The sequence below is a fragment of the Hypanus sabinus genome, chromosome 15, assembly GCF_030144855.1.
Source record: "Hypanus sabinus isolate sHypSab1 chromosome 15, sHypSab1.hap1, whole genome shotgun sequence".
Lineage (NCBI taxonomy): Eukaryota > Metazoa > Chordata > Chondrichthyes > Myliobatiformes > Dasyatidae > Hypanus > Hypanus sabinus.
Window position 1 is genome coordinate 6,866,748 of NC_082720.1, and position 17,723 is coordinate 6,884,470.

General features: G+C 41.8%; 1 protein-coding gene across 1 annotated transcript in view; it reads right to left on the reverse strand.

The window, feature by feature from the left end:
* LOC132405119 (serine/threonine-protein kinase 32A-like) overlaps positions 1-17,723 on the reverse strand; it is a 419,454-nt gene that overhangs the window by 28,668 nt on the left and 373,063 nt on the right. The window contains exon 11 of the mRNA XM_059989823.1: positions 1,836-1,900. Within this exon, the coding sequence (XP_059845806.1) occupies positions 1,836-1,900 (65 nt within the window). The remainder of the gene's footprint in view (positions 1-1,835; positions 1,901-17,723) is intronic.

Sequence of the window (17,723 nt, forward strand, 5' to 3'; positions counted from 1 at the left end):
AGTCTCTTAAAAGACCCTATTGTATCTACCACCTTCGCTGGCCATGCATTCCACGCACCCACCACTCTCTGTGTGAAAAATTAACCCTTGACATCCCCCTTGTACCTGCATCCAAGCACCTTAAAAACCTGTGTCCTCTCATGTTAGCCATTTCAGCCCTGAGAAAAAGCCTCTGGCTATCCACACAATCAATGCCTCTCATCACCTTGTACACCTCTATCAGGTCACCTTCCAGCCTCTGTTGCTCCAAGGAGAAAATGCCAAGTTCACTCAACCTATTCTCATAAGGCGTGCTCTCCAATCTAGGCAACATCCTTGTAGATCTCCTTTGCACCCTCTCTATAGTATCTACATCCTTCCTGCAATGAGGTGACCGGAACTGAACACAGTATTCCAAGTGGGGTCTTCAACCAAGTTTAACGGAAGAATATGTATTATGAGAAGCAGCGTTCCTAGTACCAAGCCCTGGAGAACTCTACTGCACAGTTCTCTCCATTCTGAAAATCATCCTTCAACTGCCTATTATTTCCTGCTGCAAAATCCCTCTTTTATAGACCTTTATATTAACGACTTGTCATACTTCAGCACCAATCAAGAACCTTTTGGAAGACTACACATTCCTCACTGGCCCTCTATTATTTTATTAACAAGTTCTATGGTACATGATCATGACTTGCTTTTAATAAATGGATCCTGGGTTCCCTGATGTGGGCAATTGTCATTTCTTCTAGAATTTGCTTCAAACAAAGCTTAAAATGACTGGTTTGTAGTTACAGGGCTTATTTCTACATTTCTTCTTGAGCAAGAGTGTAATATTTTCAGTTTTCCAGTAAAAAGTAAAAGGAAGTAGGAGCAGGAAAAGGCCACTTGGCCCCACAAACCTGTCCTACCTTTCTACATGAACATGTTACCCTCATCTGCCCAGGCCTTAACTCTTCTTCTGTGCCATTTCATCATAGCCCTGAATTCTATAATCTAAATAAATGTAAGTAAGTATCCTCCACCTATTCAAGTAACTTCAGTGATCCAGCTTCCATAACCACCAGGATAAGGAATTCCAGAGATTCACCTCCTGAGAGAAAGAAGCGCTGAGTCTACAGATGTTGGGAAGATTATGGCCAGGGCTTCTGTAGTTTTCTGCTTTATTTCTTCATCAAAGTGCCCTGCATCCTATCTGGACCAGGTAATATCCACTTTAAATGCAGCCAGCCTGCTAGATTTCAGCTCATTGTTCTTTGCTGAGACTCCAACAGCATCATTTTCAGTAAAAATAGATGTCTTAGTACCTGAGGCAACCAAGACTTGGTTGATCTGTTGGTAATATCACTCAACAATATCACAAGAGTCCATTCCCACAATCCCTCATATAACCTTTCCTCTGCTGTTGACCATCACGGCTTCCATATGGTCACAATGCAGCAAAAAAAAAACCCAACATGGAGTCAATTGAAAAACATTTTATATGTCAATTTACAGTGAATTAACAGATGTCTCCTTTCTGTAGCCACACTAGTAAGGAAAATGGAATTTGAATGAGTACTAACTACACATCATAACAACCAATGAAGAGTTGGAAGATCTGAAAAGAAAGTTGCATGGAAGTAAAGCAAGAAGTAAGATAATTGATAAAAAGAATTCATCATTGGTCAGAGAGCAGTGTTTGTAACTGCAGCATTATAGCAAGAAAACGAGAGGAAGAATGCTCATAGCTCTGAACAAAGTCCAAGCACATCATTCTATAAGATCAAGGTGAACTGTACATTAACAAATTATTATATTATTAATAAACATAAAATTATGCTCAAACCATTGCACTGCAAACAGAGTTGACTTACCTCTCTCTGTTAAACACAATAAATTCCTTTTGCACTGTGTCCAGATGTTGCTGTAGGTGTTGGTTCTTCAGGTATTTAACCAGTGCATGATGCAAGAGGAATTGAAAATACAAATAAGATCATTGTGAGATATCATAATTCATTACTTTGTTCTTTCTATGTTAGACATCACATTCAAATCCAGCTTCTGTTAAAATGGACCACTGCAAACAGACAGCTTCATAGCCTGCTTTCCACGTGAGTCATGATCTGAGTTCACATGCCTATTTCTTTGGAGATGGATCTTGTAAAAGTTTCCTTACGCAATTGTCTGGACTCACATACTAAAACATTCCTGCCCTGATAGTTCTGTCATCTTGTGCTCCATGAACAAATTATTTTATACTTTATGTTACCCATCCCACTTACAGTGGAACCCTGTGACAGACCTTCATTAAAAGAGTTTCGGGGATAGAATTGCAAGGAAGTAACATTCTCGATGTACTTCTTGAAAGTCTGGCCTTTGCTGCTTCCCTAACTTTCTTCATCCATCTGTAGGCAGTTCTAATGTCAGCAGCCTAGATCCAGAACTCTGGAATTTCCTCCCTAAATCCCTCCTAGTTAACTTAAATTTATGTTAACTTATGTTTGTCCCATTTTATCATGTACTAAGCTGCTACAAAAGAACCTAATTTTCCTAGCATCTAAACCATCTGTATTTGAGGCATTCTGGGGCTGACAGTTCACCCAAGCTTTCCTAGCAGCCAGCTCTACTTATTGTTCTTGTTTGAAAATGTGTTTGTGGAATTATGGTGAGACGTTCAAGTTCATTTATTTTTACATTTTACACTGGGTGATACAGCTATTCAGGTGTGTTTGTGAATCACCATGACTGTAACCAAAGTGTGTGACGATCACCTTCCCCATCTGTATGTGACTGAGTGGGCTCTCACTGAGTGCTGGTGCTCTGTTATTGTGCTTGTTGAAATAAAAACAGCAGTTGAACTAGATGAGCTCTTTTCATCTGTCATCATGGACTGAATGTTCGTCACAGTTTTATTACTGTGTCAACAATAAACTTGAACCTGAATTGAATTTCTCTGCCTCATCTCACTTCATTCTCCTCGGAGACATTCTTCAAATCTATTTCCTTAACCAATTATTTGATTCACTATCCTAATAACTCCTTTCGATCTTTATTTGTCTTTAGTTAAATGTATTTTACAATGTAAAATAAGGTTGCATTTCTACAGCTACTTCATAGCCTGAAAGAGATGGACAGCCAATGAGAGATTTGGAAATGCAGTAACCGCATAATGTAAGATGCACATAGTCGGTTTACATGTTTATTGAGGGATAATGATGAGGATGTTGTTAAAGATATTTAATATAAGCTTTTAACAGATATTTTAACAGTGGTGTAAAATATCCTGAAAAATCTAAATATCACAGCTCCCACCCATTTCTTCCTCTGTTATGCTTTGTAGCCTATTATTTAATTCCTTATTTCTCTCAACCTCCTCAACAAGCTTGCTCTTCTCAAGGAAGAGAGAGATGGCACTTATGGCCTACTTCTGACTTACCAAAGGTCTAATATTGAACAAAACACATTAATCAGTTTTGACAATCCTGACAATCAAGGATTACCTCGAGATTTCATGTTAATAAGGTTACTTCAGAAAATAAACAGAGAAAATTATTATGGTCTGTTCAGATGAAGGGCATTGGGGTTGAATTAGGGCAGGAGAGGGGAAAGACTAAAATGAAATCTTACCCATGCTGCTGCTGAGGGATGGGCATTGGGTGCATCAGTCAATAAGCAGCAGTAAGAGGTCAGTATTAAAAATGAATAGTTTGATGTATTGCAGTTTCCCCTGAGGAATACTGGTAGACACTGGCCATTTAATACGATTGATGAGCTGACCAATCACCCTAGTCTGCTTTAGCAGTGTATAAGCAAAGTTATAGCTGCATATTCATGCCTGGAGCAGTATTTGACTGATGATAAGCGCGTCACTTGCTTTGTATACACTTCTCTCTGCTCCATTATTCTGCAGATATAATCCTGTTCTGGTCAAAAGACTGGTCTGGCTGCAGTTTGGCCATGACCTAAAGCTACAAATCCTGCCACACTCTTACAATACAACAAATAACAAGAAATTGCATAAAGCAGAGTTCCTATTTATAACTTCTTACTTCTACATGAAAATCATTTATTTTGGTGGTACTAATGTCATTTTCTTAAAAATAGTATTATTCCTATTAAAATAATGTGAGGAGTATAAAAAAATTACCCTTCATATACCTTTTAAGATTCCTTCCTTTCATCATTACAGCTCCAAATAATATGGAATTGTATCATTTCAATGTTGCAATTTCTGCAGTGTGCAAATTATAATTTTAACTAGATTGTAAAGACAGCCAGATAAGTGTGAGATGGTTCATTTTAGTAGGTCAAATATGACAGCGGAATATAGTATTAATTGTAAGACTCTTGGCAGTGTGGAGGACCAGACGGATCTTGGGGTCCGAGTCCATAGGACACTCAAAGCTGCTGCGCAGGTTGACTCTGTGGTGTATTGTCCTTCATCAATCGTAGAATTGAATTTAGGAGCCGTGAGGTAATGTTGCAGCTATATAGGACCCTAGTCAGACCCCACTATATAGCTATATAGGACCCTAGTCAGTTCTGATCACCTCAATACAAGAAAGGTGTGAAACCTATAGGAAGAGTGTGGAGGAAATTTATAAGGATGTTGCCTGGATTGGGAAGCAAGCCTTATGTGAATAGGTTGAGTGAACTTGGCCTTTTCCCCTTGGAGAGATGGAGGGTGAGAGGTGACCTGACAGAGGTGTATAAGATGATGAGAGGCACTGATCGTGTGGATAGTCAGGGGTTTTTTCCCAGGGCTGAAATGGCGAACAAAAGAGGGCGCAGTTTTAAGGTGCTTGGAAGAAGGTACAGAGGAAACATCAGGGGTAAGTTTGTTATGCAGAGAGTGGTGAGTGAGTGGAATTATTACTGAGTGAGTGAGTGGTGATGGTGGTTGAGGCAGAAATGATAAAATCTTTAAAAGCCTCCAGGATAGGTACATGGAGCTTAGAAAAATAGAGGGCTATGGGTAACCCTAGGTAATTTCTAAAATAAGTACATGTTCAGCACAGCATTGTGGTCCGAAGGACCTATATTGCTCTGTAGGTTTTCTATGTTTCTAGTTTTCTAAACTTTAAAAATCATGAGTAATAAAATAATCGTGATTTCAATCATATAGTTATGCAATAAGAATATCTATATTATTGTATGATCACTCTCTATTCACTCCCTCTCTCTTCCCTTTCTTTCCAATCTCTGTCCCCTTCTTCTCTCTGTCCATCTGCCCATCCCCTGTCAGTGTCCACCACTTCTTTCTCTTTTCTTTCCTCTACTTCTCACTCTCTCAGATGAAAGAGGAGTTAGAGGCTGGGCCATGTTTGGGTCAGCTGGGCCTTGCATTGTTCCTGAGCTGTCCAACTCTATGAATTGGGGCTGAGACAACAGGGACCCAGCTGTGTGAGTGTCTGAGGGCAGATGTCCAAGGCAATATGCTGGGCTATGTTCGATAACTGCCGTGCAGTTAACAATTAGAGCAGATAATTAACTGATAGAAAATACTAATTTCTGAGTTTATTAATCACCAGTGACCCTGTGATCTATGTCTCGGATGCCGCTGTTAGGCTGTCTTTAAAGAATGCGGACCCTTGCAAGGTGGAAGGTCCACACGGAGTACCTGGTAAGGCTCTGAAAATCTGTGCCAACCAACTAGCAGGACTATTCAAGGACATTTTCAACCTCTCACTGCTACAGGCGAAAGTTCCCACTTCCTTCAGAAATGCGACAATTATATCAGTGCTGAAGAAGAATAATCTGAGCTGCCTTAATGACTATCACCCAAGTACATTCACAGCCACAGTGATGAAATGTTTTGAGAGGTTGGTCGTGACTAGACTGAACAACGACCTCAGCAAGGACCTGGACCCACCACAATTTGCCTATTGTCACAATAGGTCAATGGCAGATGCAATCTCAATGGCTCTTTGCACAGACTTAGACCACCTGGACAACACAAACACCTATGTCAGGGTGCTGTTCATCAACAACAGCTCAGCATTTAACTACATCATTCCCACAACCCTGATTGTTAAGTTACAGAACCTGGGCCTCTGTACCTCCCTCTGCAATTGGATCCTCAGCATCCTAACCAGAAGACCATAATCTGTGCAGATTGGTGATAATATCTCCTCCTTGTTGACAATCAACACTGGCAAACCTCAGGGTTGTGTGCTTAGCCCACTGCTCTACTCTCTCTAAACCCATGACTGTGTGGTTAGGCACAGCTCAAATACCTTCTATAAATTTGCTGATGATATAACCATTTTTGGTAGAATCTCAGATGGTGACAAGAGGGTGTATAGGAGTGAGATATGCCAACTAGTGAGGTGGTGTTGCAGCAACAACCTGGCACTCAACATCAGTAAGGCGAAAGAGCTGATTGTGGACTTCAGGAAGGGTAAGACGATGGAACACATACCAATCCTAATAGAGGGATCAAAAGTGGAGAGAGTGAGCAGTTTCAAGTTCCTGGGTGTCAAGATCTCTGAGGACCTAATCTTGTCCCAACATATCGATGCAGCTATATAGTCAAGACAGTGACTATACTTCATTAGGAGTTTGAAGAGATTTGGTATGTCAACAAAAACGTTCAAAAACTTCAATAGATATACTGTGGAGAGCATTCTGACAGGCTGCATCACTGTCTGGCATTGGGGGGTGGGGGGAAGCTACTGTACCGGACTGAAAGAAGCTGCAGTGGTTGGTAAATTTAGTCAGCTCCAACTTGAGTATGAGCCTACAAAGTACCCAGGACATCTTCAGTGTCTCAGAAAGGTAGCATCCATTATTAAGGTCCTCCAGGACCCAGGGCATGCCCTTTTCTTACTGTTACCATCAGGTAGGAGGTACAGAAGCCTAAAGGCACACACTCAGTGATTCAGGAACAGGTTCTTCCCCTCTACTGTCCGATTCTGAGATGGACATTGAACCCTACCTCACTTTTTTTATATATATTATTTCTGTTTTTGCACAAATTTTAAAATCTATTCAATATACATATACTGTAAATGATTTATCTATTTATTTATTTATTTATTTATTTTCTATATTGTGTATTGCATTGAGCTGCTGCTGCTGTTAGATTTCATGACACATGCCTGTGATAATAACACACACAAAATGCTGGTGGAACGCAGCAGGCCAGGCAGCATCAATAAGGAGAAGCACTGTCGACGTTTCAGGCCGAGACCCTTTGTCAGGACTAACTGAAAGGAAAGATACTAAGAGATTTGAAAGTAGTGGGGGCAGGGGGAAATGGAAAATGATAGGAGAAGACCGGAGGGGGTGGGATGAAGCTGAGAGCTGGAAAGGTGATTGGCGAAAATGATACAGAGCTGGAGAAGGGAAAGGATCATGGGACGGGAGGCCTCAGGAGAAAGAAAGGGGGAGGGGGGAGCACCAGAGGGAGATGGAGAACAGGCAGGGTGATGGGCAGAGAGAGAGAGAGAAAAAAAAAATCATTAAATATTGTTAGGGATGGGGTAAGAAGGGGAGGAGGGGCATTAACAGAAGTTAAAGAAGTCAATGTTCATGCCATCAGGTTGGAGGCTACCCAGCCGGTATATAAGGTGTTGTTCCTCCAACCTGAGTGTGGCTTCATCTTGACAGTAGAGGAGGCCATGGATAGACATATCAGAATGGGAATGGCACGCGGAATTAAAATGTGTGGCCACTGGGAGATCCTGCTTTCTCTGGCGGACCGAGCGTAGGTGTTCAGTGAAACGGTCTCCCAGTTGGGTACTGGCTGGGTAGCCTCCAACCTGATGGCATGAACATTGACTTCTCTAACTTCCGTTAATGCCCCTCCTCCCCTTCTTACCCCATCCCTGACAATATTTAGTTGTTGGTTTTTTCTCTCTCTCTCTCTGCCCATCTCTCTGCCTGTTCTCCATCTCCCTCAGGTGCTCCCTGCTCCCCCTTTCTTTTTCCTGAGGCCTCCCATCCCATGATCCTTTCCCTTCTCCAGCTCCGTATCACTTTTGCCAACCACGTTTCCAGCTCTTAGCTTCATCCCACCCCCTCCGGTCTTCTCCTATCATTTTGCATTTCCCCCTCCCCCCACTAATTTCAAATTTCTTAGTATCTTTCCTTTCAGTTAGTCCTGACGAAGGGTCTCGGCCCGAAACATCGACAGTGCTTCTCCTTATAGATGCTGCCTGGCCTGCTGTTTTCCACCAGCATTTTGTGTCTGTTGTTTGAATTTCCGGTATCTGCAGATTTCCTTGTATTTGCCCTGTGATAATAAACCTGATTCTGACATGGGCTAACAGTGATTAACTGACAGTCCTACATGTATCATTTCAGAACTCACTTCAAGCCTTTCATAGAAACACAGAAAACCTACAGCACAATACAGGCCCTTCGGCTCACAATGCTGTGCTGAATATGAACTAACTTTAGAAATTACCTAGGGTTACCCATAGCCCTCTATTTTTCTAAGCTCCATGTACCTATCCAGGAGCCTCTTAAAAGACCTGTGGTCCACCTCCACCACAGTACCGGCAGCCCATTCCACACACTCACCACTCTCTGGATAAAAAACTTACATCCCCTCTGTACCTACTTCCAAACACCTTAAAACTGTGCCCTCTCACGTTAGCCATTTCAGCCCTGGGAAAAAACTTCTGACTATCCACATGATCAATGTCTCTCATCATCTATACACTTCTATCAGGTCACCTCTTATCTTCCATCACTCCAAGGAGAAACGGCGTATCTTTTGTATCTTTTGCCAACAGGTTCAGAAGACAATAAGCACAAGAGATTCTGCAGATGCTGGAAATCCAGAGCAATACACATAACATACTAGAGGATCTCAGCAGGGCAGGCAGCATCTATGGAAAAAAGTACAGTCGAAGTTTTGCACCCTGAGACCCTTTAGCAAAACTGGCGAACAAAAAATGAGTAGATATAAAATGTGGGGGAAGGGAGAAAGAAACACAAGGTGATAGGTGAAACTGGGAGAGGAAGGGATGAAGTAAAGAACTGGGAAGTTGATTGGTGAAAGAGATACAGGGCTGAAAAGGGAGAGTCCAAAAGGAGAGAACAAAAGACCATGGATGAGCCTCCCTCCAGCGGTCCTCCCCGTTTTCTCTTTTCCATAGCCTTCTGTTCTCTCCTGTTGGACTCCACCCCTAACCCTCCTCCTCCAGCCCTGTATCTCTTTCACCAATCAACTTTCCAGTTCTTCCCTCCCAGTTTCACCTATCACCCTGTGTTTCTCCCTCCCCTCCCGTACCTTTTATATCTACTCCTCATCTTTATTTCTTCAGTCCTGCCAAAGGGTCTTGGCCCAAAATGTTGACTGTACTTTTTTCTACATGGCCTGCTGAGTTCCTCCAGCACTTTGTGCATGTGTAGCTTGGATTTCCAGCAGCTGCAGATTTTCTCTTGTTTGTGTATAATGAATGCAAGCATGTTGCTTTGTTACTGAAGGTAAGGGATACTAGATTAACTACTTATCAAGCACAGTGCAATTCCCACAACTTTACTTCATTCTCATTACATTGAATCAATGGATTGTAGTGCTCTTAATAATGAACAGGGAGTTCCTTTTTCTTATATGTGTGCTACTGAAGTTGTTACATCGATAAATTGCAGAGTTTAAATTATTTTTTGAATTTAGAGATACAGCACGGTGATGGACCTTTACACCCCAATGAGCTTGCACCTCTGTAATTACACCCATGTGACCAGTTAACTGGAGCACCAGAGAAAACCCATTCCGTCACGGGGAAAGCATATCATACAAACTCCTCACAATCAGTGGCGGAATTGAACTCAGGTCACTGGTACTGTAACAGCATTATTCTATTTGCTATGCTGCCACGCTGCCCTCAACACATGTTCAGTGCAGTGCAGGCAAATACTAAGGTTCAATATCATAATGAGGCAGACTGTGGAAGTCAAGAGGCTGTCTTATCATACTGATGGACCATTCAGTAGTCTTGTAACAGTGGCACAAGACTTGTATCTTTGTGTCAGGTGGTTTGTGCTTTGGGAGGAGGAGAAGAGAGCATAACCAGGGTAGATGGTATCTTTAATTATGTTGGCTACTTTACTGAGGCAGTGAGAAGTATAGACTGAGTCCATGGAGGGGAGGCTGATGTCTGACATGTTGAGCTGAGTCTACAGCTCTCTGCAGTTTCTTGGACAGAGCAGTTGCCACACCAAGTCGAAATATATCTAGACATGATACTTTCTATGGTGCATCAATAAAACCTGGTGAGAGCAAAGGGGACATGCTATATTTCTTTAACCTCTGGAGAACTTTCTTGGCCATGGTGTTTACATGGTTGGACCAGGACAGTTCACTCCTAGGAACTTGAACTTTTAAGTTTCTCAGCTCAGCACCATTAATTGAAACATCAGTGTGTGAACTCTCTCCTTTTCCAGAATATCTCTTTTGTTTTGCTGTCATTATTTACAGTTTGGCCACTACAGTAGTATAATTGACAAACTTGCAGATGGGTTAGGACAGAGTCTGGCCATGCAGTCGTGAGTGCATTGGGAGTGAAGTAGGGGTGAGATACTACAGCCCTGTGGGGCACAAGTGTTGAGGATAATCATGGTGGAGGTTTTGCTGATTGCTGATATCCATTACTGATGGTGGTCTGTTAGTCAAGAATCCAAGTTGCAGAGGGTTGTTGTTCAGGAAGTCAGGAAATTTGAAGATCAGTTAGCTTGTATTTATAGCACTGAAGGCAAAGTGATAACCAATATGCCGAAATAGGTGTCTTTACCATCCAGGTGCTTTAGAGATGAGTGTAGGGCTAGAGATGTTTCAATGGTAGGTGAATTGCAGGGGGAATGACATCAATTCTGTGGTTTCTTTAGTAAGGCAATCCATATTTAGATTCTCTCAAAATCCTAGCAGTAAGGAAGTCTGTGTTTCATGAGTTTTGGGCTACACGACAATTGGAAGGCATGAGAAACCTTAGGGTTTCTCCCAGAAGATTGAGCTTTGAGAGAAACATCAACTAAATAAATTATTAAGTCATACAGATTCACCTGCCACCTTTGTGGATAAAAGTCACCAATGTTTGTCTATTTTGATCATACACGAAGACTCATCAGAAATATGTTGTCGCATTCTAAATTTAGAAAGACCACCTCTCTGTGCCACTGGAACAAGCCTTTGGCAATTGAGCAGTACCTTTGGGTCAACAATGATATAAACTAATTTCCAAAATGGCTGATAGAAAACAAATGTATGCTGTCCCTTGCCAGAAAGAACAGCCAATTATTCTACAACCCCTTGGGATTTTCTAGAATTATGTGCTCATCTGATTTATAATTATCTGAATTGCCAGCCTTGTGTTGTTTGGCAAGGTTTGCAACTGCTGTCAATGTATAGCTAACCGCTCAGAGAGCTGTAAGTGTAGGTCTGGACCTAACTGGGCAATTACTTTGCTCACTCTTTGTTGGAAATGCCGCCTGTCCTTGATTTCCAATCTAGCTTATTGTGGTCAATACACTTTATTTGTCAATACACTACTTGAACTGCACTTCCTCTGCAACTGTAACAACATATCATGCATTTGGTTTTCTTTTTACTATCTTGATGTGATTAGGTATAGCATGATCTGCCTGGACAGCTTTTCACTGTTTCTTAGTACATGTGACAATAATAGAGCAATACCAATTTGAATAGTTTCAACCAGCCAGCCAGCCAAAATGTGGGAGAGAAAAGTGATGTGCAAATTCCTACCTTGGAAGGTACTCTGCACATCTGCATTGGAGCTCTGAGCCAGGCTGATGTTGGATCCCATCATAGGGTGAGCTTACTTACTGCCTGAGGTGCCTTTTAGCTTGCAGAGACAGAAGTATCTGTAATGGCTAATGTTGGGGTGAGGAAGTAGAGAAACCTCCTAGTATGTCAAACTACAGTAGATAGTGTGATTCCTGTTGTCTCACTGGCTAGGCTGCACTAAGCTACACTTACAACTTTACACTGGAAGCAGGAACTCAGGTGCACATGGGGAGACTAAACTTGCTCAGATATCACTGAGGTTTTTGGTTGCCTGTCTTCCCCTTGCATTGGTAAACATTTCCAGTCAGTAGGAATGGAGGAGTGAGTAGGCCCAGAATATTGGCCTGACCAATATTCTGGTTATGAGTCTAACCAGGCCCAGAATAATGGCTATATGTTCACCTCCTTGCAGCCTCTACATCCTCCTCAGAAACTGATCCTGTCCTACTGTTTGGTGCAGCCCACTTTATACTACTGATGTTCTTTGAAATTAATGTTAATATTTAATTTTCAGATTACATTAACTTACATAGGCACTGCAGATCCCCTATAAAGCTCCTACTTACTTCAAAAAAAAAAATGCTGTAATTTCTTATCATGGAAAAAGATTCTTACTCTTGTTCATTTGTTTGTTATGTGCCATGTTGCATGACGTGGGTAATCATGGTCGTTCCATGGCCATGATTGTTGGTGGCATTACCTTCTTCATTATAAGATGGGTGATCCCAGCCATTATTAATACTTTTCAGAGACTGTCTACCTGGAGTCATTGGTCGCATAACCAGGACTTGTGATATGCACCAGCTGCTCATACGACCATCCACCAGCTGCTCCCATGGCTTCACGGTGACACTGGGGACTAAGCAGATGGTACACCTTGCCCAAGGATCACCTGCTGGCCTCCAGAAGGAAGGTGCACCTTACATCTGCCTTTGGTAAAGACATATCTCCACCCTGCCACCCTGTATCCTATCTATGCCACTCATAAACTTACATACCTTAATCAGATCATCCTTCAGCCACCTTCACTCCAGTGAAAATTAGCCCAGCCTATGCAATTTCTCCTCATAACTAAAGTCCTCTAATCCAGGCAACACCCTGGTGAACCTCCTCTGCACTGTCTGCAGAGCAAGCACATCCTTTTTATAGCATGGTGACCAGAACCATGCAGTGTTCAAGTGCAGCCTATTGGCGTATGGTAAAGTTGCAACAAAGTGTCCTGATTTTATATTCTATGTGGATTGGGATAGGCAGTTTTTTGGTAATGGGAAGCCTTCAAAAGTGAAATTTTGAGAGTACAGTTTGTATGTTCCTATCACAAAAAAAGGCAAGGAAAACAGGCTTGTAGAACCTTGGTTTTTGAGAGATAGTGTGGCTCTGGAAAAAAGGAGGAGGAGCATAGCAGGTATTGGCAGGCAGGAACAAACAAGGTACTTGAGGAGTATAAGAAATGCAAGAGAACATATGTAAGAAGGAAATAAGGAGGGCTAAAAGAAGGAATGAGGTCGCTCTCGCAGACAAGGTGAAGGAGAATCCTAAGGGCTTCTACAGATATTTTAAGAACTAAAGCAGTGATTCTCAACTGTTTTTTGGCCATGGCCCCCTTAGGAGCTCTTCTCAAGTTCCAGGGCCCCCCTTTCAAACACGGATACAACACAAACAGGAGACAGAAAATCATTTATTATTGAACACCAAGAAAACTTGAACATTCCAACATATTGGACAAAACTTTAAAAAACTATATGAAATTAAACATCTATCAGGCCTAAAGCGATCCTTGAGGTTGGTGCTTTTCTGCAAGTTTCATAATATCGGGCTCAAGTTTCAATCGGTGGCCCCCTTCAAATGTGCCAGGGCCCCTAAGGGGGCCATATGGCTCCCGTTGAGATTGGCTGAACTAAAGGACAGCAAAGACCAAAACTGGTCCTCTAGAAGATCTGATTGGTCATCTATGTATGGAGCTGAAGGAGATAGGGAGATCTTAAATGGATTTTTTGCATCTGTATTTACACAGGAGATGGACAAAGAGTCTATGGATGTGAAGAAATGTAACAGAGAAGTCATGGACCCTATACAGACTACAGGTGTTTGCTGTCTTGAGGCCCCAGGGCCTGACAATGCTTTCCCTCAGACTGAGTGGGAGGCAAGTGCCTTATAAGAGGGAAAAAAGATCAGCCATGATTGGATGGCCTAATTCTGCTCCTATGTCTTATGGTCTATGTGCAGAAATTGCAGGTGCCCTAGAGGAGATATTTAAAACATCCCTAGTCACAGATGAGGTGCCAGAGATTTGGAAGGTAACTAATGTTGCTCAATTGTTTAAAGGAAGGCTCTAAGAATAAGCTCTAAGGCTCCAGAGTTAAGTGGATCAACAAATTTATAGACAACACCCAGATGACATCAAAGCTTGCTGAGGGATGTGGATCAGCTGGGAAAAAAGGATTGAAAAATAGCAGATGGAGTTTAATGCAGTGTGAGTTGTTGCAGTTTGAGAGAACTGACCAGGGTCAGTCTTAAGCAATGAACAGTAAGACATTCAGGAATACTATAGAACAGAACAGAAAGAGCTGGGAATACAGCTCCATAATTCCTTCAAAGTGGTATCACAAGTTGGGTTGTAAAGAAAACTTTTTGCACATTGGTCTTCATAAATGAATGCACTGAGTGAAGGAATTCAGATGTTATGTTGAAAATGGGTAAGATATCGGTGAGGCCTAATCTGTATGCAGAAAAGCAGTAAATAAGAACATACAACATAGAAATTTACAGCACATTACAGGCCCTTCGGCCCACAATGTTGTGCCAGCCATGTAACCTACTCTAGAAATTACCTAGAATTTTTCTAGTGCATAGCCCTCTATTTTTCTAAGCTCATGTATCTAGCTAAGAGGCTCTTAAAAGAATCTATTGTATCTGCTTTCATCACTGCCACTAGCAGTGCATTGCATACACCCACTAAGATTGAAAGAGTGTAGTGAAAATTTGCAAGATGTTACCAGAACTTGAGGAAAGGCTGAATAGGTTAGAACTTTTTCCCCTAGAATGTAGAAACTGATGGGAGATTTAACTGAAGTACACAAAATTATGAGGAGTATAGATAAGGTTATAGAAAAGCATGCAGGCTTTTTCCACAGAGGTTGTGTGAGACTACAAGTAGAGGTCATGGGTTAAGGATGAAAGGTGAAATATTTAAGGGGAACATGACGGGGAACTTCTTCATTCAGAGGGTGGTGAGAGTGTGGAACGAGCTGCCAGCACAAGTGATGGATCTAGAGTCGATTTCAACATTTAAGAGACGTTTGGATAGGTTCATGGATAAGAGGGATATGAAGGGCTATGGTCCAGGCGTAAGTAGATGCAAGAGGTACATTAATGGTTTGGCACTGGCTAGATGGGCTGAAGGGCCTACTTCTGTGCTGTAGTGCTCTATGCCTCAACCTATGAAGGTAAACATATCATATGCAGCTTCACCACCCTATAGGTATGTGTTACCATTTTCAGGGGACTACGGATTGGAACCCAGGTCTCTTTGATCATCAATATTTCTTAGGGCACTACTATTCACTGTGAAATTCCTATCCCTGCTTGAATTCTTGCGGGCCTATAGGGGTTAGTTTTAAAACAATATGTCTATTACCCCCAACATACCTGCTTTAAGACACCAAGCATCCCAACCTTTAATTGCTCAACTACATCACAAGACAGGCTATCGTGGAGATTTGGCTCTGCAAGCTCAGAGGGTCAACTCTTTCTGTACCTGCATAAGGCCATACTGGAGTACCTTCCCTGCCCAGCTCAGCTCTCCTTACTGCTTGGCTGCACTAAAAAGCACTAGATAGGCTTCAATGTACCACCAGCTCACTACTCTCGACCAATGAAGAACAGACAAGAACAGACTGGGCAAATGGCCGAATAGCAGTGACAACTTGTAGCAAATCTGTTTACATAGGAAAAGGCCTTCTGGCCCACCCACTTGTGCTAAACATGGTTCCGATCAGCACAGGTGCACCACAGGGATGTATGTCTAGCCCCTTTCTCTTCCTGCTTTACACGTATGACTATGTGCTAGGCACAGCTCCAACACCATATTCAGGGTTGCTGATGACACCACTGTTGTGGGCTGTATCAAAGGTGTTGATGAATCAGTGTGCAGGAGAGAGATTGAAAATTTGGCTGAGAGGTGTAATAACAACAGCCTCTCACTCAATGCCAGCAAGACCAAAAAAAGAATGATTGTAGACTTCAGGAGGGGGAAACCAGAAGTCCGAGAGCAGGTCCTCATCAGACGAGCAGAGGTGGAGAAGGTTAGAAACTTTAAATTCCTCAGTTTCAGGACCTAAAATGCAAATGTAATTGCAAAGAAAGCACAGCAGTGCCTCTACTTCCTTAGAAGTCTGTGGAGATTTGATATGATATCAAAAACTTTGACAAAACTCTATAGATGTGTAGTAGAGACTGGCTACATCACTGCCTGGTATGGAAGCACCAAAGCCTTGAACAGAAAATCCTACAAAAGGTGTTTTTTCAGCCCAGTACATCATGGATAAAACTCTCCCAACCACTAAACACATCTACATTGAATGCTGTCATAGAAAAGCAACATTCTTCAGAGATCCTCACCACCCAGGTCATGCTTTTTTCTCACTGCTACCGTCAGGTAGAAGGTAACAAACAATCTTTTGCAGGAATTCAACTGGTTAAGGAGCATCTGTAAAGGAAAGGACAACATCTTTTCCCCACAGATGCTTTTCAACCTGCTGAATTTCTGCAATCATTTGTTATGCTATGAGAAAATCAGTCCTTTAGATCTCCTTGAAACTGTTTGAATATTGAAATGTTGCATTTCCTTATGATAGGACAGTTCTTCTTCCCATAATATTTTAATGAATTCCTCCTGTGACCTTTTAACTGATACAGTAGATATAATTACACAGCTTCTTTTAGTTTTTAATATCACTTCAAATTCTTGCTTGAGCAAAGGATGAAACGTCGTTACCGAACCTCTTCAGAACAAATGCTTGTTGGAGAGAAATCCAGGAATAAATTGCTGAAAACAAGATAAGGGTCAGTTCCTGCTTCCTGCTGTTTGCAAAGGGCTTGTCTTTTCTCATAACAGTTACCCTGCTGTAACTCAGCACCTGTCCTCTGCCTAATGTCCTTTGTGATGGTCTAATTACCTGTTTCACTTCTTTAAATTCATTCCTCACATCACCCACTGTAACAAAGAGCTCACCAGTCACCAGTAAGTGGGCCAGGTACCATGCAGGCTCCCAGGCCACCTTCCATTGTTGATTTCTTTCCTGTGTGGTTTCAGAACAAACTCATAGACACATTCTAAGTCAGTCCTCTCCAACTGCTCAGATAGAGTGCCCCTGACTCTAGTTGTTTATCTCCCTGGATAGTTTATTACCTAATTTGCCTGTATCCTTGCCACCCCTAATCTCACAATTCCTTTTCTCTCAATGCCTCAATTGCAAACTGAAAGACAAGTAATGGATAATTCGTGAATCTCAAACAATCTGGTTCCACACTAAATATATTTCTATGCCAAGAAATATGTAAAGGAAAATTTAAAGATATTTTCAAAATTCTAATGATTTTTCTCCTTAAGTTGCTTGGGGAGAAATTTTCAGCTCCAGGAGACTTCAGGCCAATCCTTGAGAATTGGTAAGGGACACACTCTGATGCTGAATACAGGGTGGTGCTCTGAGAGAGGGCTGGAAGATATTGTACGGTTTATGCCATGAGTTAAGATTTCATTCTGGAACCCTAAGGTCAAAACTATTTCATGGTGCATCTTTTAGGAAAGTAAGTGTAGAGGAAATGTGCATAAATAATAGCACCCACACTCTGTCTCCTTAACCAGTGAATTAAAAATTGACAGAGAAAGAAAAGAGGTGAATTAGAATCAAATTAGGGTCTGGAGGAGGACCAAAGTAAGTTTGAATTGAGATAGAAAACACAGAGGTAGTAAGGAAAAGTTTCTAAGATTCAAAGCACATTTATT